Source organism: Zootermopsis nevadensis, unplaced genomic scaffold, assembly GCF_977971745.1.
Source record: "Zootermopsis nevadensis isolate Lab colony 2312 unplaced genomic scaffold, Znev_1.0 Znev_ptg000028l, whole genome shotgun sequence".
NCBI lineage: Eukaryota > Metazoa > Arthropoda > Insecta > Blattodea > Termopsidae > Zootermopsis > Zootermopsis nevadensis.
The window spans coordinates 15596557-15617340 of record NW_028259160.1 but is presented as its reverse complement, the minus strand read 5'-3'; the positions used below and the strand labels follow the sequence as shown (position 1 = coordinate 15617340).

General features: G+C 40.8%; 2 protein-coding genes across 10 annotated transcripts in view; one reads left to right on the top strand and one right to left on the bottom strand.

Moving 5' to 3' along the window:
- LOC110826649 (G protein-coupled receptor GRL101) overlaps nucleotides 1-20784 on the top strand; it is a 138550-nt gene that overhangs the window by 68522 nt on the left and 49244 nt on the right. For all 9 annotated transcript variants that reach the window (XR_002542106.2, XM_022057490.2, XM_087357747.1 and 6 more), the window contains one exon: nucleotides 14199-14378. Coding sequence is in view for 8 of the 9 variants with exons in the window: in XM_022057490.2 (XP_021913182.1) it covers nucleotides 14199-14378 (180 nt within the window). In the remaining variant the exon portion in view is untranslated. The remainder of the gene's footprint in view (nucleotides 1-14198; nucleotides 14379-20784) is intronic.
- LOC110826656 (otoancorin-like) overlaps nucleotides 1-20784 on the bottom strand; it is a 78621-nt gene that overhangs the window by 57329 nt on the left and 508 nt on the right. The gene's annotated exons all lie outside the window — the stretch shown is intronic.

Sequence of the window (20784 nt, the reverse complement as noted above, 5' to 3'; positions counted from 1 at the left end):
GCAAAGTGAAAATCCGTCAGCTGCAGATAATAGGATGTTAATTAATTGTTATAATATGTTACAGCGACTAGTTTTGAAGCTGAGTCCTCTTAGTGCAACGCGGCCTGATACTATCTGCCCATCCCATGTCATTCAGTCTCCGGGCTGTCTTTGGCGGAAGGTTTGATGATTGTGGTGTTTGTCAGCCGGGGTTTCACGGACCCCTGGCTGCCCGCGAGTTGCTTCTACTCATATATTTTTTGTGTTGCTGTTTTACTGTACGTTTTAAGTTCTTTCAGTCATATTTTTAATTTGCTCTTGGCTTATTTAGTTGTTCAGTTTAAAGTAGATTGAACTGTAAATAAGTTCCACTTATAAGACACGCTAAAGAGGACGTTCATTAAGTCCATGGTTGTTTAGGTCTTTTTAAAACGTGTTTCTAATATTGGCTTTTGTTTTGAAGATGAATACGGCTGAGTTGTCTGTGACGCCGCGTTGCTAGACCAGCCCAAATACCATAGTGACATGAACTCAGATTGAAGGCATTAGCTGCAAATCTCCCGCCCGCTCCCGAATAGACCCGACCTTCGAATATTGTCATCTGACCTACTGTAGCTTTCCCCCTGTGTCCTGTTCGTTTCTCGGGACGCCACCATAGACAAAAATATGGCGATATGGTATCTGCTCTGTTTGGCGGGAAGAGGCTTTTCGTTCTCAAGAGTTGGGATGGTTGCAAGCTTTTTACGTGCGAACGGGAACCGAGTCATGTTATAAAATTTATGGACGTGTTGTTTTATGTAATGTACTAGTAAATAAGCTCTTTTCTTGACAGTGACGACGCGACAGGGTCATCTGTTATTGTTTGGCCAGTATCGCCTAATGAGGGCACTACATTATGAAAATCGGTTGAATCTGACCTAGTTGTGTCATTATAAACTTTTTCGGTGCTTCTGTCATGGCCTGTAACGCTGTAAAAGTATTAACATTTCAGATTCATCGTACTGAAAACAAATGTCAGTTTGTGTAGCTGATGTAGACGATTTAACGTCAGAATATTGTCGTAGTTTACAAACGTGTATCCTCATTAAATGTGCGCATAAAAGTATGTATCGGTTTGTATTTTATAGTCTGCGAATCTGAAGACACTTTATTGTACACGTAATATAATTAAAAATAAATGTAATTGTGAAGTGTTGTGTTTTCTTTGCGGTGCGGACTGAATTCTTAAATTTTATTTAGAGCAACATCGTCTTGAGAATGTTACTTAGGTCTTAAATTGATTTTTCGTGTTCTCGCTAGTTCGTGTACGTTCATTTGGATTGGACATTTATCACGAATTCACTACATGAAATGTAATTAAATTCCTCGCAGTAAATCGAAGATGGGCACTTGTCTGAAACGGACTAAGCGACACGTACAAAAGTTCCGCAGAATTTATATGAACTCTTTCTTAGCTAATGATTGTTATTGATATAATCATCAGGTCTAATTTTTCAGTTGTAATTAATGAAATTCCAGTAATTTCCATCATGCTTATCTAATTAAAGCTCTAAAGACTTTAAGTAGTTTCTGACATTTCTGAAACTGGCGTTTGTGTGGCTTATAGGCGAGGCGTATCTCAGCTGTCAAACAAATTAAAGCCACGCTTTAATTTACGTTGACTTCAACTGTGTGGGAAGTAGAATTGACAGACTGAAGTGTTTTAAACTACACACTCGTATGTTTCTGAGCGTTTGAGCTTTACTGATACTAAACGTCGGTTTCATTTTGATCCTGTATGATGTGGGTATTTTTATAATGTCCGCACAATTTGCGTCTGACACAGTATGTAAGCCTGCTTGTTCATCTCCACTTAGTTGCAGATAAATTTAATTATAGATTAGAGCTTCGTTCTATTCAAAAGAAATTCACACTAAAGTGAATAAACATGATGACTTAAAGACGGAAGTAACTTATGACGTTTGGAATACATTGTATTTGTTAGCTGATTTCTAAAATTCGAAATATTAAATTTCAGATGAACATCTGTCGCGTCATTTTAAAATACGTGTGTATAATTCTTTTCAAAGTGGTTATGTTTCGTGGGAACCGAAAAGGGCCACTTTAAATTATCGATACTCGGAGGGCCTCTCGAGATAACTTCTGTAGTTATGAGCTTGTTAAATAGCAGTTAGTTATTCGCTCTGGCCAAACGTACATCTCAGGAGTGGAGCGTTTGTGTTAACCATTATAGCCTTGCTAACACTTTGAAAAAACGGCAAATAAGAAGTCTTCTGCCCTATTTTTCTGGTTCTGCTTTGTTCCAGTGTATGAACATTTGGACCAAATACCTTGAGACGCAGGGCGATTAACATTTAAGTATTTTATATATCTAAGTGCTGTCTCATTAATGTTAAACCATATAATATTATGTGTATATTAAATTTTGTCCGTCTAATCACAATAAATTCTTATTAAATATTAAAATATTACAATAATTAACATTTTAAAATATTTAAAATATTAAATGATGTTCTTTATCGAAATATTCGATTTACATTAGACCATCATTTTTCATGTTTCACGACATGTTTCAGTTCCTAAAAGAACCGTCCTCAGGTGTATATAATTATATAAAGCTTCAAAACGATAAATAATTCAAATACAATTTTCATACATTATGCTAGCGTACATTTTTATCAGATTTTTACCAGATGTCAAATGATGTTTTTTTTCAGATTTTTATTCCATTTTTAATTGGAAAAAGAACATCGTTTGACATCTGGTAAAAATCTGATAAAAATGTACGCTAGCATAATGTATGAAAATTGTATTTGAATTATTTATCGTTTTGAAGCTTTATATAATTATATACACCTGAGGATGGTTCTTTTAGTAACTGAAACATGTCGTGAAACATGAAAAATGATGGTCTAATGTAAATCGAATATTTCGATATAGAACATCATTTAATATTTTAAATATTTTAAAATGTTAATTATTGTAATATTTTAATATTTAATAAGAATTATTGTGATTAGACGGACAAAATTTAATATATACTTATTATATCATAGTATGACGCAACTTTACCATCTTATATAATATTATGTTTAGTTTGAATTTTGAAGAAGACGATAGTCAGAGATAGTGACAAAGAATGAGTTTAATATTTGTAGTGCTCGAATGAAAGAATGAATTATGAAGTTGGCGAGTGGATTTTGTTAAACTTGTAGTGCCTAAATCTAGTTCGCAAGGCTGCTGCAGGCAATGACGTATTTGCCTGTGTCGTTTTGTGGAAGGACTCGAGATGTGTAATGTAGTCACTCTGGCACTGAAATCCCTTTGAGTGAAGCTTCAGACTTCGTTGGGGGATAAAAGCGAACCCTGCTTTAGGATCCCGAACTTAATTTAGTGTGTGGATGGTTGCGAAGTAATGCGGGAAGTCGGCGCTCTGATGCTTTACTAAACTCAGCAGCTGAAAACACAACTTCAGGTTCCCAACATAGTGCTGTTTACCGCGTGGTCAGTATCGAAAGAACTCTCTCTCCTTAACACTTTCCATGCTACGCACCAGATATCTCGGCGAGAAACAGTGGCCAATGTTGTTTCTTCTGTTATTTTGGTATTTGTTACTGAATGAAACATGTCTCGCCATCTGTAAACTTCTAAAGCTCTCTGTTCCTTATATTTAATCGATATGAATCGATACTTTGTCCTCGAAAATATACTGAGGAAGACGGTTTGGTATGCAAAATCAGCTTGGAATGCGTCAACATTGTGTTACTAATATTGGCTCTGAACTGTGGCATGGCGGAAACAGCCACGCCAATGTAACAGGAGTGCAAGTGTGTGTTTTAATTTGAATCCACGTGTTTTCCGAATACAGTCCGCGCTTTGTTAAATCCTATGCCTCGGTATTGGAATTACTGTTCGTGTATGTAGATACAAATTACGTTTGTGCAGATTTTTTCCACTGCGTCACGGAGCAGACATGAATAAATGTCCTTTGTGTCTTTGTTAAATTCCAGAATGCAGCAAAGCAAGGAAAATTAACGATGGAGAAAATGGTACAATGTGGAAGTATATCATTTGTAATCACTGTCTAAATGCCATTAGAGTGTTTAAAATCCAGGTGAATGGGGGTTAGAGGGACACATGCCACGTGTCTGGGAGACGAGGGAGAAGAAAATGGAAGGAAATTTTAGTGCGGGAACCTAAAGTTTAAAGACCACTTTGGAACAGAAGGCTTTCGTGTCTCTGTTTGCCGTTCACATTCTCCACACACATGTAATCTTCCATTCTTCATATGCACTCAACCCTGCGGTTTCTTATGCCTCTCATTCTTATTCAGTTTCGAAAATGTTTAATATTTTCCTCGTTTCTCTGGTTCCCTGTTTGTGTAATAACCTTACCCCATCGAAATGTCTCAGAAAAGTCATTTCAGAAAATAAAACATCTATAGAAACCAACAGAAACAGCCATTGTTTTATAAAATATCTCGTCTGTATCTTTTTAGAGATTTATTCCTTAGTTCCACGTTGTCATACATCGAGTTTAATCTCTTATATTTTATTGTGGTATTTATTTGAATTGCGTAATCGTATTACATTTGTGCAGCCTAAGTAAGTTAATCAATTCACCAGTGTTATCAACTGCTGCACAGAAATATCAATCATTACTGTCAAGTCTTAAATCCTGTGTCTTCTGTAAATTTGCGGATTACGGGATATTTTCAGTATCTCGTCCGTCCGTCCGTCCGTCCTTTCAGTATCTGACTGCGAGGAGTAGATCCGCCAAGTCTAGCATGTCTTGGCAGTACACAATTTTTTTAGACTCTCTGACAGACGCCTGTCGCTAGCAACGTGATAAATAGGTAAATGTCACGATGAATTGTACGGTATTACGTACATGTAGGTCATATGTGGGATGCAGACCCCGTATGAATTCTAACCTTGCGAGATTTTCAGTTCTCTAGGGTGGAGGGTGACGTCGCGTGGACTTTTGAAGCCTTGGCCTTCAACGTGGATTATTTTCGTTCGTACGTAAATCATGACGGTTTTCAGCTTCATGGGCGTCAGTCAATCCCACGCAAATGTGCGAGCATCAGTGACACTTGAGCGGTTTCACGTAAGAGCACGCCCTCAGTTGCCTAGGAACAATCAGTGATGACGTAGTTGAATAACTAGAAGAGTTCGAAAGCTGTCATGTTGGTCACAGAGCTGATTCATAAGTACTTGCTATTCAAACATCGCGACCCCCCAGCCCTCAGGTAGGTGTTCTTAAAATTCTTTCAATGTCTGCAACTACTCTTTAAAACCCAATGGTAACTATTTATTCCACCTACTTCAACAATAAGCAACTCTTCATTTTATATTTATGCGCCTTGTATGATTCTTATTGCAAACAGCGATTATTTTCTTTGACAGCGTTAATCAATTGATCTTAGTAATGGTGAAGTGTATTGTCAGGGTGATTAAGTCGAGAAGAATGAGATGGGCTGGGCATGTAGCGCGCATGGATGGGACAAGAGGTGTGCACCGGGTATTGGTTGGGAAGCCTGAGGGGAAGAGACCGCTGGGGAGACCTAGACGTAGATGGGAGGATAATGTCAGGCGGGATCTATGGGAGATAGGAGTTGAAGGAGACTGGATTTTGTTGGCCCAGGACAGGGTCCGGTGGTGGGCTTTGGTTAATTCGGTGATGAACCTTCGGGTTCCGTAAGCCATCTAGTTGGTTGGGTCCACTATTTGGGAAGCCTGAGGGGAAGAGACCTCTGGGGAGACCTAGACGTAGATGGGAGGATAATCTCAGGCGGGGTCAATGGGAGATAGGAGTTGAAGGAGACTGGATTTTGTTGGCCCAGGACAGGGTCCGGTGGTGGGCTTTGGTTAATTCGGTGATGAACCTTCGGGTTCGGTAAGCCATCTAGTTAGTTAGTTAGTTAGTTAATGGTGGAAGTGTTCTGTTTTCTTTGCGGTACGGGCTGAATTATTAAATATTTAGACGAGCTTCGGCTTCAAAGGGTTAAAAAGCTGCCTCCATCATCAGGATCACCCTGATGATGGAGGCAGCAAGGAACTCAGAAACGTCGGTAAACTTGTACCAGACTACACGGCGCAAAAACCCAGAAGACAGCCATCTTCGTCCTCTCCGCCTTGAAAACCAGGACTTTCAGACCTAAATGACGAATCAGTGTGCTTTGGTGACGCGGGGTTGAAACTTAGAACTGTACAATCTTCTGATCCGTGAACTGAAATGGACTAGTCATGATTCCTAAATTCGATATTCCTTCAACTTTTTTTCTTGTGTCATAAGCACGAAGGTCCCCCCTTCAACTACCGCATGCGAAACATAAAAGTCTTCTTTCAAACATCGCCCGACATTTCCCAAGTGTCGAGTCTACTGTTGTGGTTGTAAACGAGACTTTTCCTTTGTTTTTGTCAATTCCAATCAAGTTTTTCTCCTCCTATCGCGACAGTTTAACGTTTGTTTCAGTTGCGTGCAAAGTTACTGCCCTTTCAAGCACGAAACAACGTAAGAAGAAATCGTTTTTGTTAACTGTCTCCAGCTTCAAAAGAGAAGTTCGCGGCAGACGAAAGTTTTTGACTGGTATTGTTTCTCAGTCCTGCAACGCGATCCTGAGTTCCTCTGCGATCCTCTTTTCATTCCGCGTTCATTCCTTTATCTGTCTATGTAGGATTTGACGTTTTCACGGCGGTGAGTCTGAAGTTGGCTGTCTTCTGGGTTGTTACGCTGTGTAGTCTAGTAGATGTTTACCGACGTATCAGAGGTACTAATTTCGCCCTGATGATGGAAGCAGCAAAGATTACGCGGCGCTACAACCCAGAAGAAAGTCATCTTTTGTCTGATCTTAATACGTCATATTGCTGAATCACCTTTGCCCTGCTCTGATACACATCGTTAGAGTTGCTTAATGACGTGGGAAAGGAAGTTTGAAGTCGTCTGTCGTAATTACAGTTGGAACAATTTATTGAATTTCGTGTCTCACATTAATATTAGAATTTAATACTGATTACTTCGTTGTTCACCAACTGCTCTTACAAATTTCTGCATGACGACAGAAGTGTTTCAGTTTATGCTTGTAACTTCATTACCGTGGTTTAAAGAAAGTGAAGAGCTCATTCCGTGCCTACAAATACGTCATTAATCGAGATTTTCGAAAGTCAATTCTACATGCTTACACTCTCTCAAGTGTATTTTATTTTATTAAATTATATAATGTTAGTTTTCTGTCGTCTGTGTTCATAAGAGGACATAAACTGTTTTCTTTGTCGGAAAGCATTAATAAAATACAAATTAATTCAGAATCGAGACCGAGCGGAGATCTGGTTATTGTAGCGGTAACGTTTGGACTTGTATTATTGAGGGTCGTGGTTCGAATCCTGACTGAAGTTGTTCATGGTTTTCCTCTGTTTCTGCAATGATCCTGCCTTGAAATGAGTTCGTGAGTCATGTTTGCAAATTATTACGTACTCACCATTCATCTTCCGAACGTATTCGACGTTATGAGTCGCGCAGATGATTTAGCGTCGTTTAACGATCTAAAACTGAATCGGTTGTTCTTTGATACATTATTTTAAAATTATTGGAAAATGCGATGAGTAATTGTTATATAAATAAAAGTTTAGAATGATTATTTTATGAAGTTGCGTTGTTTTCAGAACGTTAAAATGGTCATTATCAGCCCTTTGCTTGTTACGAACGAGATATCTTGCCGTAGAAGCGTCTTTTAAGTCATGGAAATTGTACGTTATCTTAGGTGTCTTTAAAAGGAGAAACGGAAACTGTTGGTTTCTTGCGGTTGGAAATATTGGCAAGTCTGAAAGGAATGAAATATGGAGTAGTTCTGAAACCTTCGACCGCGCAGTGTTAAAGCCATCGAATGATCCGGTTCAGTCGAACCTTCTTTACAGGAAGCCCGTTATGTCGGTCGTATTTTTAGTCCAGATCTTGCCTTGTCGGCCATCGTCGTGGGAGAGCGCTCTGTATTGTGTGAAGGGAATTCTGGCATTGGAAGAAGTCAGTTCCTTTGCTGAATGAAATGTTTCATTATATATCTCTTCTTTGAGAGAATCGTATTTTTTTTTGTCGGGTTGAAGATGTTATATGAGGAATCGACTTGAATTTTCATTCTAATACGTGGTATTTGTTGAGGTCTTTGCCCACGTTATGAAATTTCATGTTCTTTGATTCTCTGGTTAATTGTCGTGATAACACAATCTGACTGATTACTTTTCTTAACCGAAACTCTGTACGTATTTATTGTGTCTATTCTAACCACGTGCTTATCTCTGATATTCATCCGGGTTTTTACTGTCCTCAAAATACGAAGTGACCCGTATAAAAGAAAGTACCAGAAGGGCATGACGCTGATGCTGCCCCCTACACAGATGCAGACGGTTACATCAGGGCGTATGAACACTAATAAAACACATTCACCAAACCAAGGGAGCGTAAGGGTTTAATCTCCTGTAAATGAGACGTTTTGTTCGTGTACTCTTCTGGCATGTGCCCCGAAATACTTTGGTTTAAAGGCACACAATTTAGTCTTCTACTTTAGGCAGTCGCTTTTGATCGGCTGCAGCTGGCTGACGAATCATTTTATCGAATCGATTTTGGTGTGTTTCAGTGTATGGCGTACCGTCGAACTACGAAAGTAAGGCAGGTGTTAGCCAGGCTAGCACGGTTAACACGAGCTCTTGGCTTCTGTCACGCGTGATGTGTGTGTTCAGTCGTCAGTTGTTATTTGCGATGAGGCACACGTGGCTTCAGGAAAACGTTCTCTTCTGTTTTACGCACGTATTTCTCGCCGTGACGTATAGAAGAATGTATTCGGTGGTCGATGAGCGGTGAATCACCTGACTGTGCCATCCCTTCATCTTCTCCTGCAGCTCTAGCATATCTGTTGCCTTCCTAACTACGCGTGACGGACATCCGTCTTACCGATAACGTGGAGTTAGGTGTAACAGGTAATTTTCAAAACTCGGAGGTTCGGAAGGGATTGCGAAGTGTTGCGAAAAATGCTGCTTACAGCCCTGAAATAAGTTTTCTTTTAATGTTAGGAGATTTTAAAATACAAATGAATTTGGAAATGTTTTATCCGATTTGCAGGGTCGGCTGTGTCATTATTAGCAGGACCTAATAGACTCTTTCATGTGCTCGTTCGTGACGAGTGAAAAAATCTTCAGTATTTTTCTCTGCTCTCTTCTTTCGTTTGTCAGAGGATGCTGAACAGCGGTACTTGTGTTTGAACCTCGGGTGGACAGAAAAGCTTTTGGACGAAACACGACTCAACTTTTGACGTAAATACGTCTATACGGAAGGGTCATTCGGCGAAAAATTGACAGGAAAATGTATAAGATCCGATAACAACGGTTACCTAGGAAACGTTACATTACTCGGCATTGTTGTTACCTAGGAAACGTCATCTGTTTACTCGGCATTGTTGTTACCTATAAAATATTACATTACATTACCTTACCTTACATTACATTTCATTACTTTACATTACATTCAGCTACCACAGACCCATCTTAAGCGTAACTAATTCAAGTTAAATAAGCAATGTCTTAATCAAACTTTACTCAATTGTAAAGCATGTATAAAGGAAATATTTAGAATAAAGCCAATATATAAACTTCCTTTCCGTATAGACGTATTTATGTCAAATTCTCCGGAACCGTGGTTCCATTGTCAACTGTTTTTATTAACCACTGGGGGCTGTTTCGACACCTGTAAGATGCCAAGAAGTGCCGACACTATTGTGTCGCCTTTCCATTCATCAGCGCAGTTGTAAATAATTGTCTGCCAACAACATTACTCTTCTTGACAGCTCCTCCTCTGGAGGCAGCTTGGCGAGAAGGGCTTTTTTTTTCTGAGTTCTGAACTGAGTCAATGTTTTGTTCATCCCAAGTTATCAGACTTCTGCATTGAAGAAGGTTGCATAATTCAGCATTACTTATCGTGGACTTAGAATCAGCCAATTAAAGTGCGGCTACTATAACGCTGCGATCATTGGTTCGAACCTCACTTCTGCATGGATGTGTGTGTGTGTTTGTTCTGTTTTGCATTAGGCAGCTAGACTTATGATCGGCCCTCGCCACCCGTGACCAACAAATTATCCAGAATAAAATTAATTAAGCAAGAAAGAGAACACAATGAAAGCGTGGATGTAAGAAACCTGGAAATAATCGACAAATGACAGAAGATTGGAAAGATTGAATTGGGGAAGAATCAAGTAGGAGCGTGGTGCATTCTGGGTACATACAGGGTGTCCAAAGAGATTTATACGCGCAGCCATTACATACGTCAATATTACGTATTTGTCTTTTAGGGACACGTGTATAAAGCATATACTTGCTTGTAACCAACAGACTAATACAGCTTCCGAAACGTCTGCTTTATCATTCAGGCAGATGTCGAGAACGTTACCATGACTGTACCAAATCGCTATCAGAAATTGTCGTGAGCACTTGAAATGTGTGAACGCGTGAGGGCTGATGAAGGATGCATCGACACTCTCGGTGCAGATAGCTTATCAGAAGCTGCTGTGTGTTTGTGTTTCGGCTGGATGCAGCTTGTAAAGGGGCGAGGTGTCACGTGCCTGCAGATCGCAACACCAAAATCTCTCCAGACGTTGGGTAATGGACACCCTTGGAACAACATGAAATTGAAGGCCTCTGGGGTTGTTTTGAGCCGTGTATTGTGGTAGAAGTCCTCCGACGTTTCAGAGGCGCTTGTTGACAATGATTGGCCTTGATAATGAAGGCAGCAATTTCGATATATTTTTAAGACATTTTATGATTCGTCAGAGTTGCTGAGGATTTGCATATGTACGTAAATTTCGTGGTGGCGAAGCACCTTTGCTTGTTTAATGTGACTAATGAGCTGCGAGATGTAACATATGAGTTAGGCCTAATATATGATAATTTATTCGCATCACAGGCAAGCCTCCAAATTATTACAAATTATTCACATCACGTACTTGCGCTAGGATATTTCAGTGGCCTACGAAGTCACGTCAGTAGGTTCGGATCGCTGTTCTAAGCTGTTTCAGAATACTTCTGACCCTTTGAAATAAATTGTTTTTTTTTTGTGTATATGTCATTCCATCACATAGCATACACAATTTATATGCTGTCTGAATGTTAAACAGTCCATCTGAAAGGAGATTTTCCAGGTGTTGGGCTGAATCTGACAGGTTCATTTTTCACGTATTTTTCTTAGTTTTATATTTCATACGTTCTCTCTTTTTCAGCCGGTAAACCAGCCGAGGTTCGAACCGGGTAACTCGCTGTTGACCTGCTGTTTCCATTCAAATTTACAGCCACACGCGTTGCTTTTGAACGGAATGACTCCCTACTGCTACGCACGAGTATCTTGCGAGTGTAAGGGTAGTTAGTTTTAGAGTCTTCCGCTGCACCAATCAACTCTGTGATACTGGTGAACAGTGTGGTGATTGGTTTTGGGTCCCTCAGAGCATATAACGCGATGTGTTTACTCAGGCAGCCTGTGTGTGTATGCTTGTATATTAATTGAGATAACCGAGTAGCCTCGAAGCTGTGCCAGATATGGACCCGCCACGGTTCCGCTGCAGACCTATTTAAATGTTTTGCCAGCGCGGAGCGCAAATGAATTACCGTATTTCGTCGACTTTAAGATGCACTTTTTTTCATATTTAAAATTTCCGAATTTGGAATGCGTCTTGTATTTTTTTTTACTGAAATCCTGTTACTAAATCAAAGGTGCGTTTTACAGTCGATGTCGGCTTAAAATAGAGTAAATACGCAGCTTATTAAGAAGCTGAAAAAATCCACCGACTACGCCTGAACGATCAAGGTTTGAGTCCAGGGCAGGACAGAAATTGCTTTATTGCCGTAGCTCCCAAACCGACTCCGGAGTCCTCTCAAACTCGTGTCTGATGTACGTAGGGTTAAAGCGGCCGGAACTTGAAGCTTGCTTCTCGTATGCATCTGGTGTCGAGGTATATGCGAATGTTCTCAAAAACGTAATGCGATGTTTTTTGGGTTGTGAACACGCGGACAGCTTTATTTAGAATTTTATATAAGGTGTTTATTGCTATCAATGCTTCCTGCCTCACGGTGTCGGGCGTGTAGCCCTCGGAATCGTGCGCTTCGGTCCCACCCGAGACTTCGGTTTATGTTGTACTGTGCCGTGTGGGCAGGGAGAAGTCCAGCGTCCAGCCAGACGTCTAACGAGGATTTCAAAAAGCTGGGAACTCTTCAGCAGGCAAGGCTCGTAGGAGACGTAAGCTTCTTGAAGAAGAAGAATACATGTATTTTCGAAACTCGTTTTCTTTGTCGCTTTGGGCTTTTGATTGCCTTGATGTTGGTGAATCCTTTCATTTTAAATCCAAGGACTACAAATAGAAGCTAATCACACTACAGTCAGAAGTTACACCTTACCGTAAATTTCTTTGAATTAAAAATGTGCATGTAAATGAGGTCTAAATCGTATACCCTATAACAGTTTTATACCATTTGTCATTTTTGATAAAATCTTGCGTGTTCTCTTTGAGACTCAGCCTACGTGAAGTAAGGATTATATTCAACCTGTAGGAAGAAAAATGAACGTAGATTTACAATGTTTAATGTAGAACGCCAGTACTAAATTTAATCGAAATCCTTCGGTTACTTTCGGAAATCATGCACGCTATTAGACGGGCAGACATATGAATAGACTGATGGAGAGACAACGTTTATTCTATTACGTCACTGTGGAAATTAATACTAAGAAGAAAGAAAATTATACTCTGACGTTTGTCCGCGATCAGCTGCTGTCTGATTCGCTGAGAGACGCGTACGTAATCAATTATGTGTGTTTATTGCTTCCATACATATATTTCCACTGCTTCAGTAACCTCTGATCCCTGAATAGACTTCAATTATATTATTGATGGGCATTGCTACTTTGCTGTACAAATATCAAGCTTATTTGCCTAAACTACGCAAACGTAGCCGCGCCTTATTTTGTTTCATTACCGGAATGGACTTATCTTGTCGTCTCTAACCCTGTTTAATGTGAAATTTAAATTACCGTGGTCCCGTTGCCCGCCATTTTATTTGTACAGATGCGCATGTATTTGGATTATGCCTCGTTAAGAGCTCGTTCATTAACCCTCGTGGGGTTGTTCTGATAACCGTCGATATAATTAGGTTTAGTTTCATGTAATTGTAGACAACGTGGGACGACGAAGTTAGGCGACCGTTGCGGCCAGTGACCTTGAAATTCCTGATTTAACCATTTAAAGCCCATTGGTAACTTAATGCACCGGCTACTTTAACAGGCATTAACTATGCGGTTTGCGTTTCGTATGATTAGCAAGTGTTAGCACGGGTTAAAGGGTTATTATGGTTATATTATTATTATTTATTATTATTATTATTTAGTGTTCTGTCTGACAACAGGTCCATATGAACAGGATCCTTCCATCCTTTTCTCGGACTGGGACGTTCTTATACGTTCTTGGCAGATGATCCAGAAGTGGTTTGCCATTGCCTTCTTCTGTGTGTGAATGGAGTAATTGTTGGGATGCCACGGAGAAACCGGGGAAGCCCCCGGAGGAAAACTCCGTGTTGCCTAGACCACGGCCTTGCCCAACACAAGTTATAAATTCGGGCACCGCCGGGAATCTAACCCTAGACCTCAGGATTACAAGGCCAGCGTTCTAACCGCTAGACCACCTTATCTTATTATTATTTAGTGTTCTGTCTGACGACAGGTCCATATGAACAGGATCCTTCCATCCTTTTCTCGGACTGGGACCTGTTCATATACGTTCTTTCCAGATGATCCAGAAGTGGTTTGCCATTGCCTTCTTCTGTGTGTGAATGGAGTAATTGTTGGGATGCCACGGAGGAAAACTCCGTGTTGCCTAGACCACGGCCTTGCCCAACACAAGTTATAAATTCGGGCACCGCCGGGAATCGAATCCGAGACCCCAGGATTACAAGGCCAGCGTTCTAACCGCTAGGCCACCGTGGCTATATTATGGTTATACTGCAAATGAAAATAAATGTTACGTTTCTACCGTGGACAGTTCTTCACCACAACCAATTTAAAACATGTGATGGCCACCCCTTGTCGCATTCTACTGTGGAAGAAATGTGTTTATACGTGTATTGTGCCCAATTTAATTCTGTGATTGGTTACATTTTGTTCTATGAGGTACAATAAGTTTGTGTGTCTACTTTCAGAGCCAGTTCTCAGCAGTGGAGTCAGGACCGTAGCAGTTCCTGGAGGAAATGTCATGGTCCCTTGCAATTCCAGCGAGGCTGTGTTCCATTGCGACACTTCTGCTTGTGTTCCTCACTCGAGTTTATGCAACGGTATTCCAGACTGCTACGACGGAAAAGATGAGAGCGTAGCGCAATGCGGTGAGTGAAATGTATTAATAATACAGGAAAGATGATGTGCCTGAGGAAAACAGAGATATAAGGTTGTGATGTACCTTTTGACCAGATGAAATAATGCTGTTGGGTTGTATGTTTTTACATTAAGTTGTGTTTGAATTTTTATTGGTGCCTTTATGTCGATTTTCGTTTATTTTTTTGAGGGTTGATGCTATATTTTCGTTATCCTTTATCAACTTCATCAAAAGACGTCTTAATGGACAGTACAAAAAAATACGATGTCTGTATTTTGTTCACGTGGTTAATTCAGTGCTGTAACTACATGCAAATTCATTGAATATTTTTTGGGACACTCTGTATTACTGGCTTTCGAAGAGAATAAACTGAAATCTAATTTAACGCCACGCTGTAGAGATAATTGCCTAAACTATGTCCAAGTTTGCAAAAAAGGACGCAAACTTTCTTGTGCCTATCTACTTAAGACACTGCGGTTACAGAGGTGAAGCAGAACCGACAACATTTGTTCTCCTTAATGGGACAGTAGCAATAAACTGTCTTCTTGACGCTCAGCTAAATTTCTCGCGTTTACCAGGCACTTTTTAAACGATTATCTTCCACTCCGGACCAATGGTTCCAAAACTTCTTGCATTCTCCATTACAGAGCACAAAAAATGCATGTACGAGGTGCGATCAGAAAGTTTCCAGACTGCGCCTATAAAAACCCGTACACTTATCTCAGGTATTAAATTCATACATCACCCTCGAAGTAGTTCCCCTGGGAGTGAACACAACGATCCCAGCGCCGCTGCCAAGCCTGGAAGCATCCCTGGAAATCTTTCTTTGTCAGCCTGTCAAGCACCATCTGCGATTCTGCCTGACTCTCTTCTATCGTCTCAAATCTCCTTCCCTTTAGCTGAATTTTCATCTTTGGGAAGAGGAAGAAGTCACACGGAGCTTAGAAAGGAAGTTGGGGTCGGTTCTTGCAAGATCTTTGAGCTCCTGACAAACGAGAAGTCGATTCTGCTTCTGGTCCTCAGACAGGATGCGTCGCATGTGGAGTTCTTTCTTTAGAATCAGCTGACAGGTCCCATAGCCTATCCCAACAAAGTCGCACAAGTCGGTGATGGTACGACGTCGATCTTCGTGAATGGCCTGCCGAATCTTCGTAACATTTTCGGGCGTTGTGCTCGAAGATGGTCGTCCAGAACGCTCGTCATCATCGACAGAGGTTCGGCCATTTTTAAAACATGAATGCCACACAAAAGTTTGTGCACGACCCATTGCGGACTCCCCAAATGCTTGCTTTAGCATTTCATAGGTTTCCGTAGCCGTTTTGGGCGAGTCTTTGGCAAAATTTGATGCACACGCCATTCCGAAATCGCAGGAGGGTCCGTGTAATCCACTACCAAAACGCCCGTAACTAAGAAACAAATGCTAATTCGATGATGCCGGCTGGCACACTGATTCACTATGAATGTAGGCCGCACCCCCTAGCGGCAGAAGCTCGTACTACATCCGGTTCGCCCTCTATTGACACAGTCTTGAAACTTTCTGATCGCACCTCGTAGTTATTCGTTTCGTATGATTCTCACTGTAAACAGCGATTAGCTCTTTAAACAGCGTCAACCAGTTGATCTTTGTAATGGTGAAGTGTCGTGTTTTCTTCGCGGTACGGACTGAATTCTTATATTTTATTTAGAAGAGCTTCTGGTTTATAGGATTAAATAAAATTGAAATAAATTAATCGATTAGTTAATGAATGCAGTCGACTAGAATTTTGTCGTGCGGTGGACAATACGTGCAGCTGCTGAACTGGTAAAGAGTTTTGGTCTCGTCGTCATTACTGAAATTCCACGAAGCCATGATGCTTGAATCGTACATCGCTGTCCTTCGTGACGACGAAGATTAAACTCTGTAAAAGGATGCATGAAGGGGGTAAAAATGAAACGAAATCTACCGGCAAGCTGAACTTTGTATTCAGTGTGGTGTGTGATCCGGCTAATTCAAAGAGCAGCCTAAATGTTTTTCCACTTTGACTTCGTGTTACGAGAATTCTTGTTTTCTAACGTAAGGGCGCAGGATATGTTTTATTCCATTAAAAAGACCGATTAAAATTGCGAAAGTTGAAAGAACTCACCGCATGAGAATGGTTTTAAGGTGGAATTTTATTGTGATGGGATTTGTATGCGGTTTCAGGTGGTTATAATGGAAGAGTTGTGTGCTGTGAATATTTCGGCATTGCTAGCAATATGGCAGCGGATGGAAATGTATTTTGGAAACATTTGTAATTTGTGCTTTTAGCATAATGTTGGTAGGGTTATCAGATTACAGCAATCACAGTGCATACAGTAGAATGTATGTAACCTGCCAACTATTCCTGATGTAATGCTTTTGTAGAACGAACAACAACATGGTTGCCTCACGAATTCCAAATTAACTTTCGATTTAATGGGGGTAAGTGATGAGCCATTGGAACAAGACGTGTGGAATGCTCTATGGAGTTAGCCTATATCATATTTTCCGTGAGGCTTTTTATAGTTTATGTGAAGTGAAATTTTACCGGGTTTAGTGACGTATCAGCAGAGTAGCTCAGAAACGGCGGTTTGTACCAGACTGCACGAAGCAACATCCCAGAAGACAGTCATGTCCTTAATGTAGCGTCGGAACCTGAAAGCTCACCTAGTACAGAAAGACCGATTCCAATAAAGTTAGATCCTCTGACCATCTTGCCCGAATATAGAAAAATGCATACAGCGTAATGTTTGTAGGACTGGAAGTCTCTAAATGGACCTGCGAGTTCATTTTGGAATTTGTCACTCTTAGATTTTACGTTCCTAAAGGATTTTTTTTCTTTCAAAATTGCTATATATGGTGAATGATCCCTGATATAATGTGGTTCATTTCAATATTCTATATATACCGTAATTCTCTTGACGTATGCCAGATGCAGAGATTTACCTTGTGACAGACTTCGAGCGTATGACTTCCTTACACTTCAGAATATTATGTAAGATCTCTAATGGGAACAAATCTCCCTGCCAATGGCACTTTGGGAGCGTGTTCTAAACACGTGACGACGAGGATGAAAATTACTGTGTTCTGGGATGTTGCGCCGTGTAGTCAGGTACATATTGATCGACGTTTCAGAGATGTTCACTGCCTACATCATTGCGATTCAAATGGCAGCAGACTCTTCTAAAAACATCGATAAACTTCTAGAAGGCTTAATCGCAGAAGACAGCAGTTTTCATACTCGTCGCCGTGGGAACCTGAAAAGTCACTAGTAGAAAATGTGTATAATAAGCTGTTAATATGAAGGTTTCGCAGTGTGTTTGTAATTCTCCACCTGGTGAGGTACCACTAATTGTGCCTTGCCTCGTCCCCCCCAGGGATCTGGCTTAGACTGACTGATTTCGTTGATTAACTTGGAGACAACAAATATTTAATGAACGCGGTTCGCAACACGCTCTGCCTCAGACCCGTTCTGTGGTTCTGAGGTACACAGAATCATTTCCTCTGTGACGAAATTTTCCCAGGGGTTCAACATTTCATTTCAGGAACAATTTACTCTGTTGCCAGGTAAAACTAAGAACAACGGCCATTTTAAGTGACGTGTGTGCGGTTTTTCCACGCGGACGTCTTTATCCGTCGTCTGATCGGGTACCGTTGTACTTGTAGCCGATGTTAGCAAACAATATCCGCCTGGCTGTAGTGCAGATTTCTCAGATATGGTTTGTTTATGGTTTATTTAGCGACGCTACTTCAGTAACTCAAGTCTATGTAGCGTCTAATAAGGGGTTCATAGTGAATAATTAATTGTAAACGATGTGGAAGGAATCGGTCAGAACTTAATTTAAGGTAATATCCCGGCATTTATGTGGAGGGGTGTTTTATTTCGCCGTGTAGTCTAGTAGAAATTTACCGACGTTTCAGATGTGTTTACTGCCTCCATCGTCAGGGCGATATCCCTGATGGAAACGGATTGAGGTGTATGTTATACCGGCTCCAAAAAAATATCAAATTATTTGTTATTCTGCCCTCACCCACACACAATATATCATCAATTTTTTATGTTTTATATTAATAAATTAAGTGACATTTATTTCGACACCAGCCGAGTACCGGTCAGAAATGATTCAAGTAATGTAGAACCAAGGTCCAGGGATTTATTGAGACGAAAACACAGACAAGTCAATTTACTTAAGACGACAACTTGAGAGGAACAGCGCGATTAGTTTTCAGTCCACGTTTTCGGTGTGGAGTGTACAAACAACCCGAGCATTTTCCACCCTCAGACTTTCTCGCTTTGCGATGAGTACTGCAGCCCATACAAATGAATTGGTCGTCGGAAAATACTTCAAATAGGAAACAGAGCTGCATTGCTTCCTGAATGTGTCAGTAGCGCACTATAACACTTAACTAATCCTGAGATTTAGACCGTATGTGACGAGACGAGTAATTGAGACAGGGTAAACGAAGCTGAAATCTAATTTCGTCATTTGTCTAAACAGCGGAGACAAATATTTTGCGAGTGTGTACTGGATTAAGTGACTGAGCGTGATATGAAGCTCGGGGTTTTGTGAACGCGGTTATGAACCTTAGAGGTACATAAACTCGGAGTACGAGGTGCGATCGGAAAGTTTCTAGACTGCGCCTATAAAAACCCGTACACTTATCTCAGGTATTAAATTCATCCATCACCCTCGAAGTACGTAGTTCCCCTGGGAGTGAACACAACGATCCCAGCGCCGCTGCCAAGCCTGGAAGCATCCCTGGAAATCTTTCTTTGTCAGCCTTTCAAGCACCATCTGCGATTCTGCCTGAATCTCTTCTATCGTCTCAAATCTCCTTCCCTTTAGCTGAATTTTCATCTTTGGGAAGAGGAAACCTTAGAAAGGAAGTTGGGGTCGGTTCTTGCAAGATCTTTGAGCTCCTGACAAACGAGAAGTCGATTCTGCTTCTGGTCCTCAGACAGGAGCCTTGGGCACAAACTTGGCTGCGATGCGTCGCATGTGGAGTTCTTCCTTTAGAATCAGCTGACAGGTCCCATAGCCTATCCCAACAATGTCGCACAAGTCGTTGATGGTACGACGTCGATCTTCGTAACATTTTCGGGCGTTGTGCTCGAAGATGGTCGTCCAGAACGCTCGTCATCATCGACAGAGGTTCGGCCATTTTTAAAACGTGAATGCCACACAAAAGTTTGTGCACGACCCATTGCGGACTCCCCAAATGCTTGCTTTAGCATTTCATAGGTTTCCGTAGCCGTTTTGGCGAGTCTTTGGCAAAATTTGATTTGTTCATGAAAATCCGCCATTCCGAAATCGCAGGAGGGTCGGTGTAATGCACTACCAAAACGCCCGTAACTAAGAAACAAATGCTAATTCGATGATGCCGGCTGGCACACTGATTCACTATGAATGTAGGCCGCACCCCCTAGCGGCAGAAGCTCGTACTACATCCGGTTCGCCCGCTATTGACACAGTCTTGAAACTTTCCGATCGCACCTCGTATATCATGATCAGTTGAGCAACTATCAACTTTGCAGCAACGACTCTGTTCCGTGCTGGTACTTAATTGGAGCATACCATCCCACCTTTGTTTTATACGCCCTTCTGTTAGTAACACTTGAATACGACCAGTTAAATAGTTGAGTATGTCTTCAGAAGGTAACTAAAAGTACACGAGCAGATACTAGTATGTAAATTCACATTACAGTTCTGAAGATTGCTTAATTTAACAGAGAATTGTCTCTTGTTTATTCTGTTTAATGAGAACAAGATACAAAGAGAAGGCCTGAACAGAGACATCTTAAGCTTCTATTACGAGCCTTGTGTTTAGCTTGAAGTAGCCACTGCAGTGCGAAACTTCGTTTAATCTGAATATAAATCTTTATGTAACCAAAATCTTGTTCCGCAAGCTATAAAATAGATTTTATCGGGTATGGTTACCACTGGACTCTTGTGTGTTAACCTCTTTCAATTTATTTCAAGCTATTGCATTAACTGTTCATTTTCTAATCTACAATTCTTTGTCCCAGCAACAGAAGAGGATTTTTATGTCGCATGTACACGGCGATTATGTGAGATAATCAGAGTTAAAAGTGGTATAAGTTTACGAAGGTGTATAATTAGTGTTTTCAGTGTTTATTTCTGCATTACTTCATTGTCATGTGATGTGTTCTTTTGCCTTTCATTTCCACGTCGTCATCTGTCTTACGTCTGTCGTCTTCAATATGTTACTTAGTCTCTTCCGAGTTCTGAAGCTACGTCAAGGACGTCGTAAGTGTTAATGACGTACAAACAGCAGTGAAACGGTGCCTCAAAGAACAGAGTACAGGCAGGAGAAGGTGACGTCGCGGTATGGAATGCGTGGTTTTCCACGGAGGTTATGTAGTAAGCCGGCTAGGTTTGACCCGTCAAATGTGACG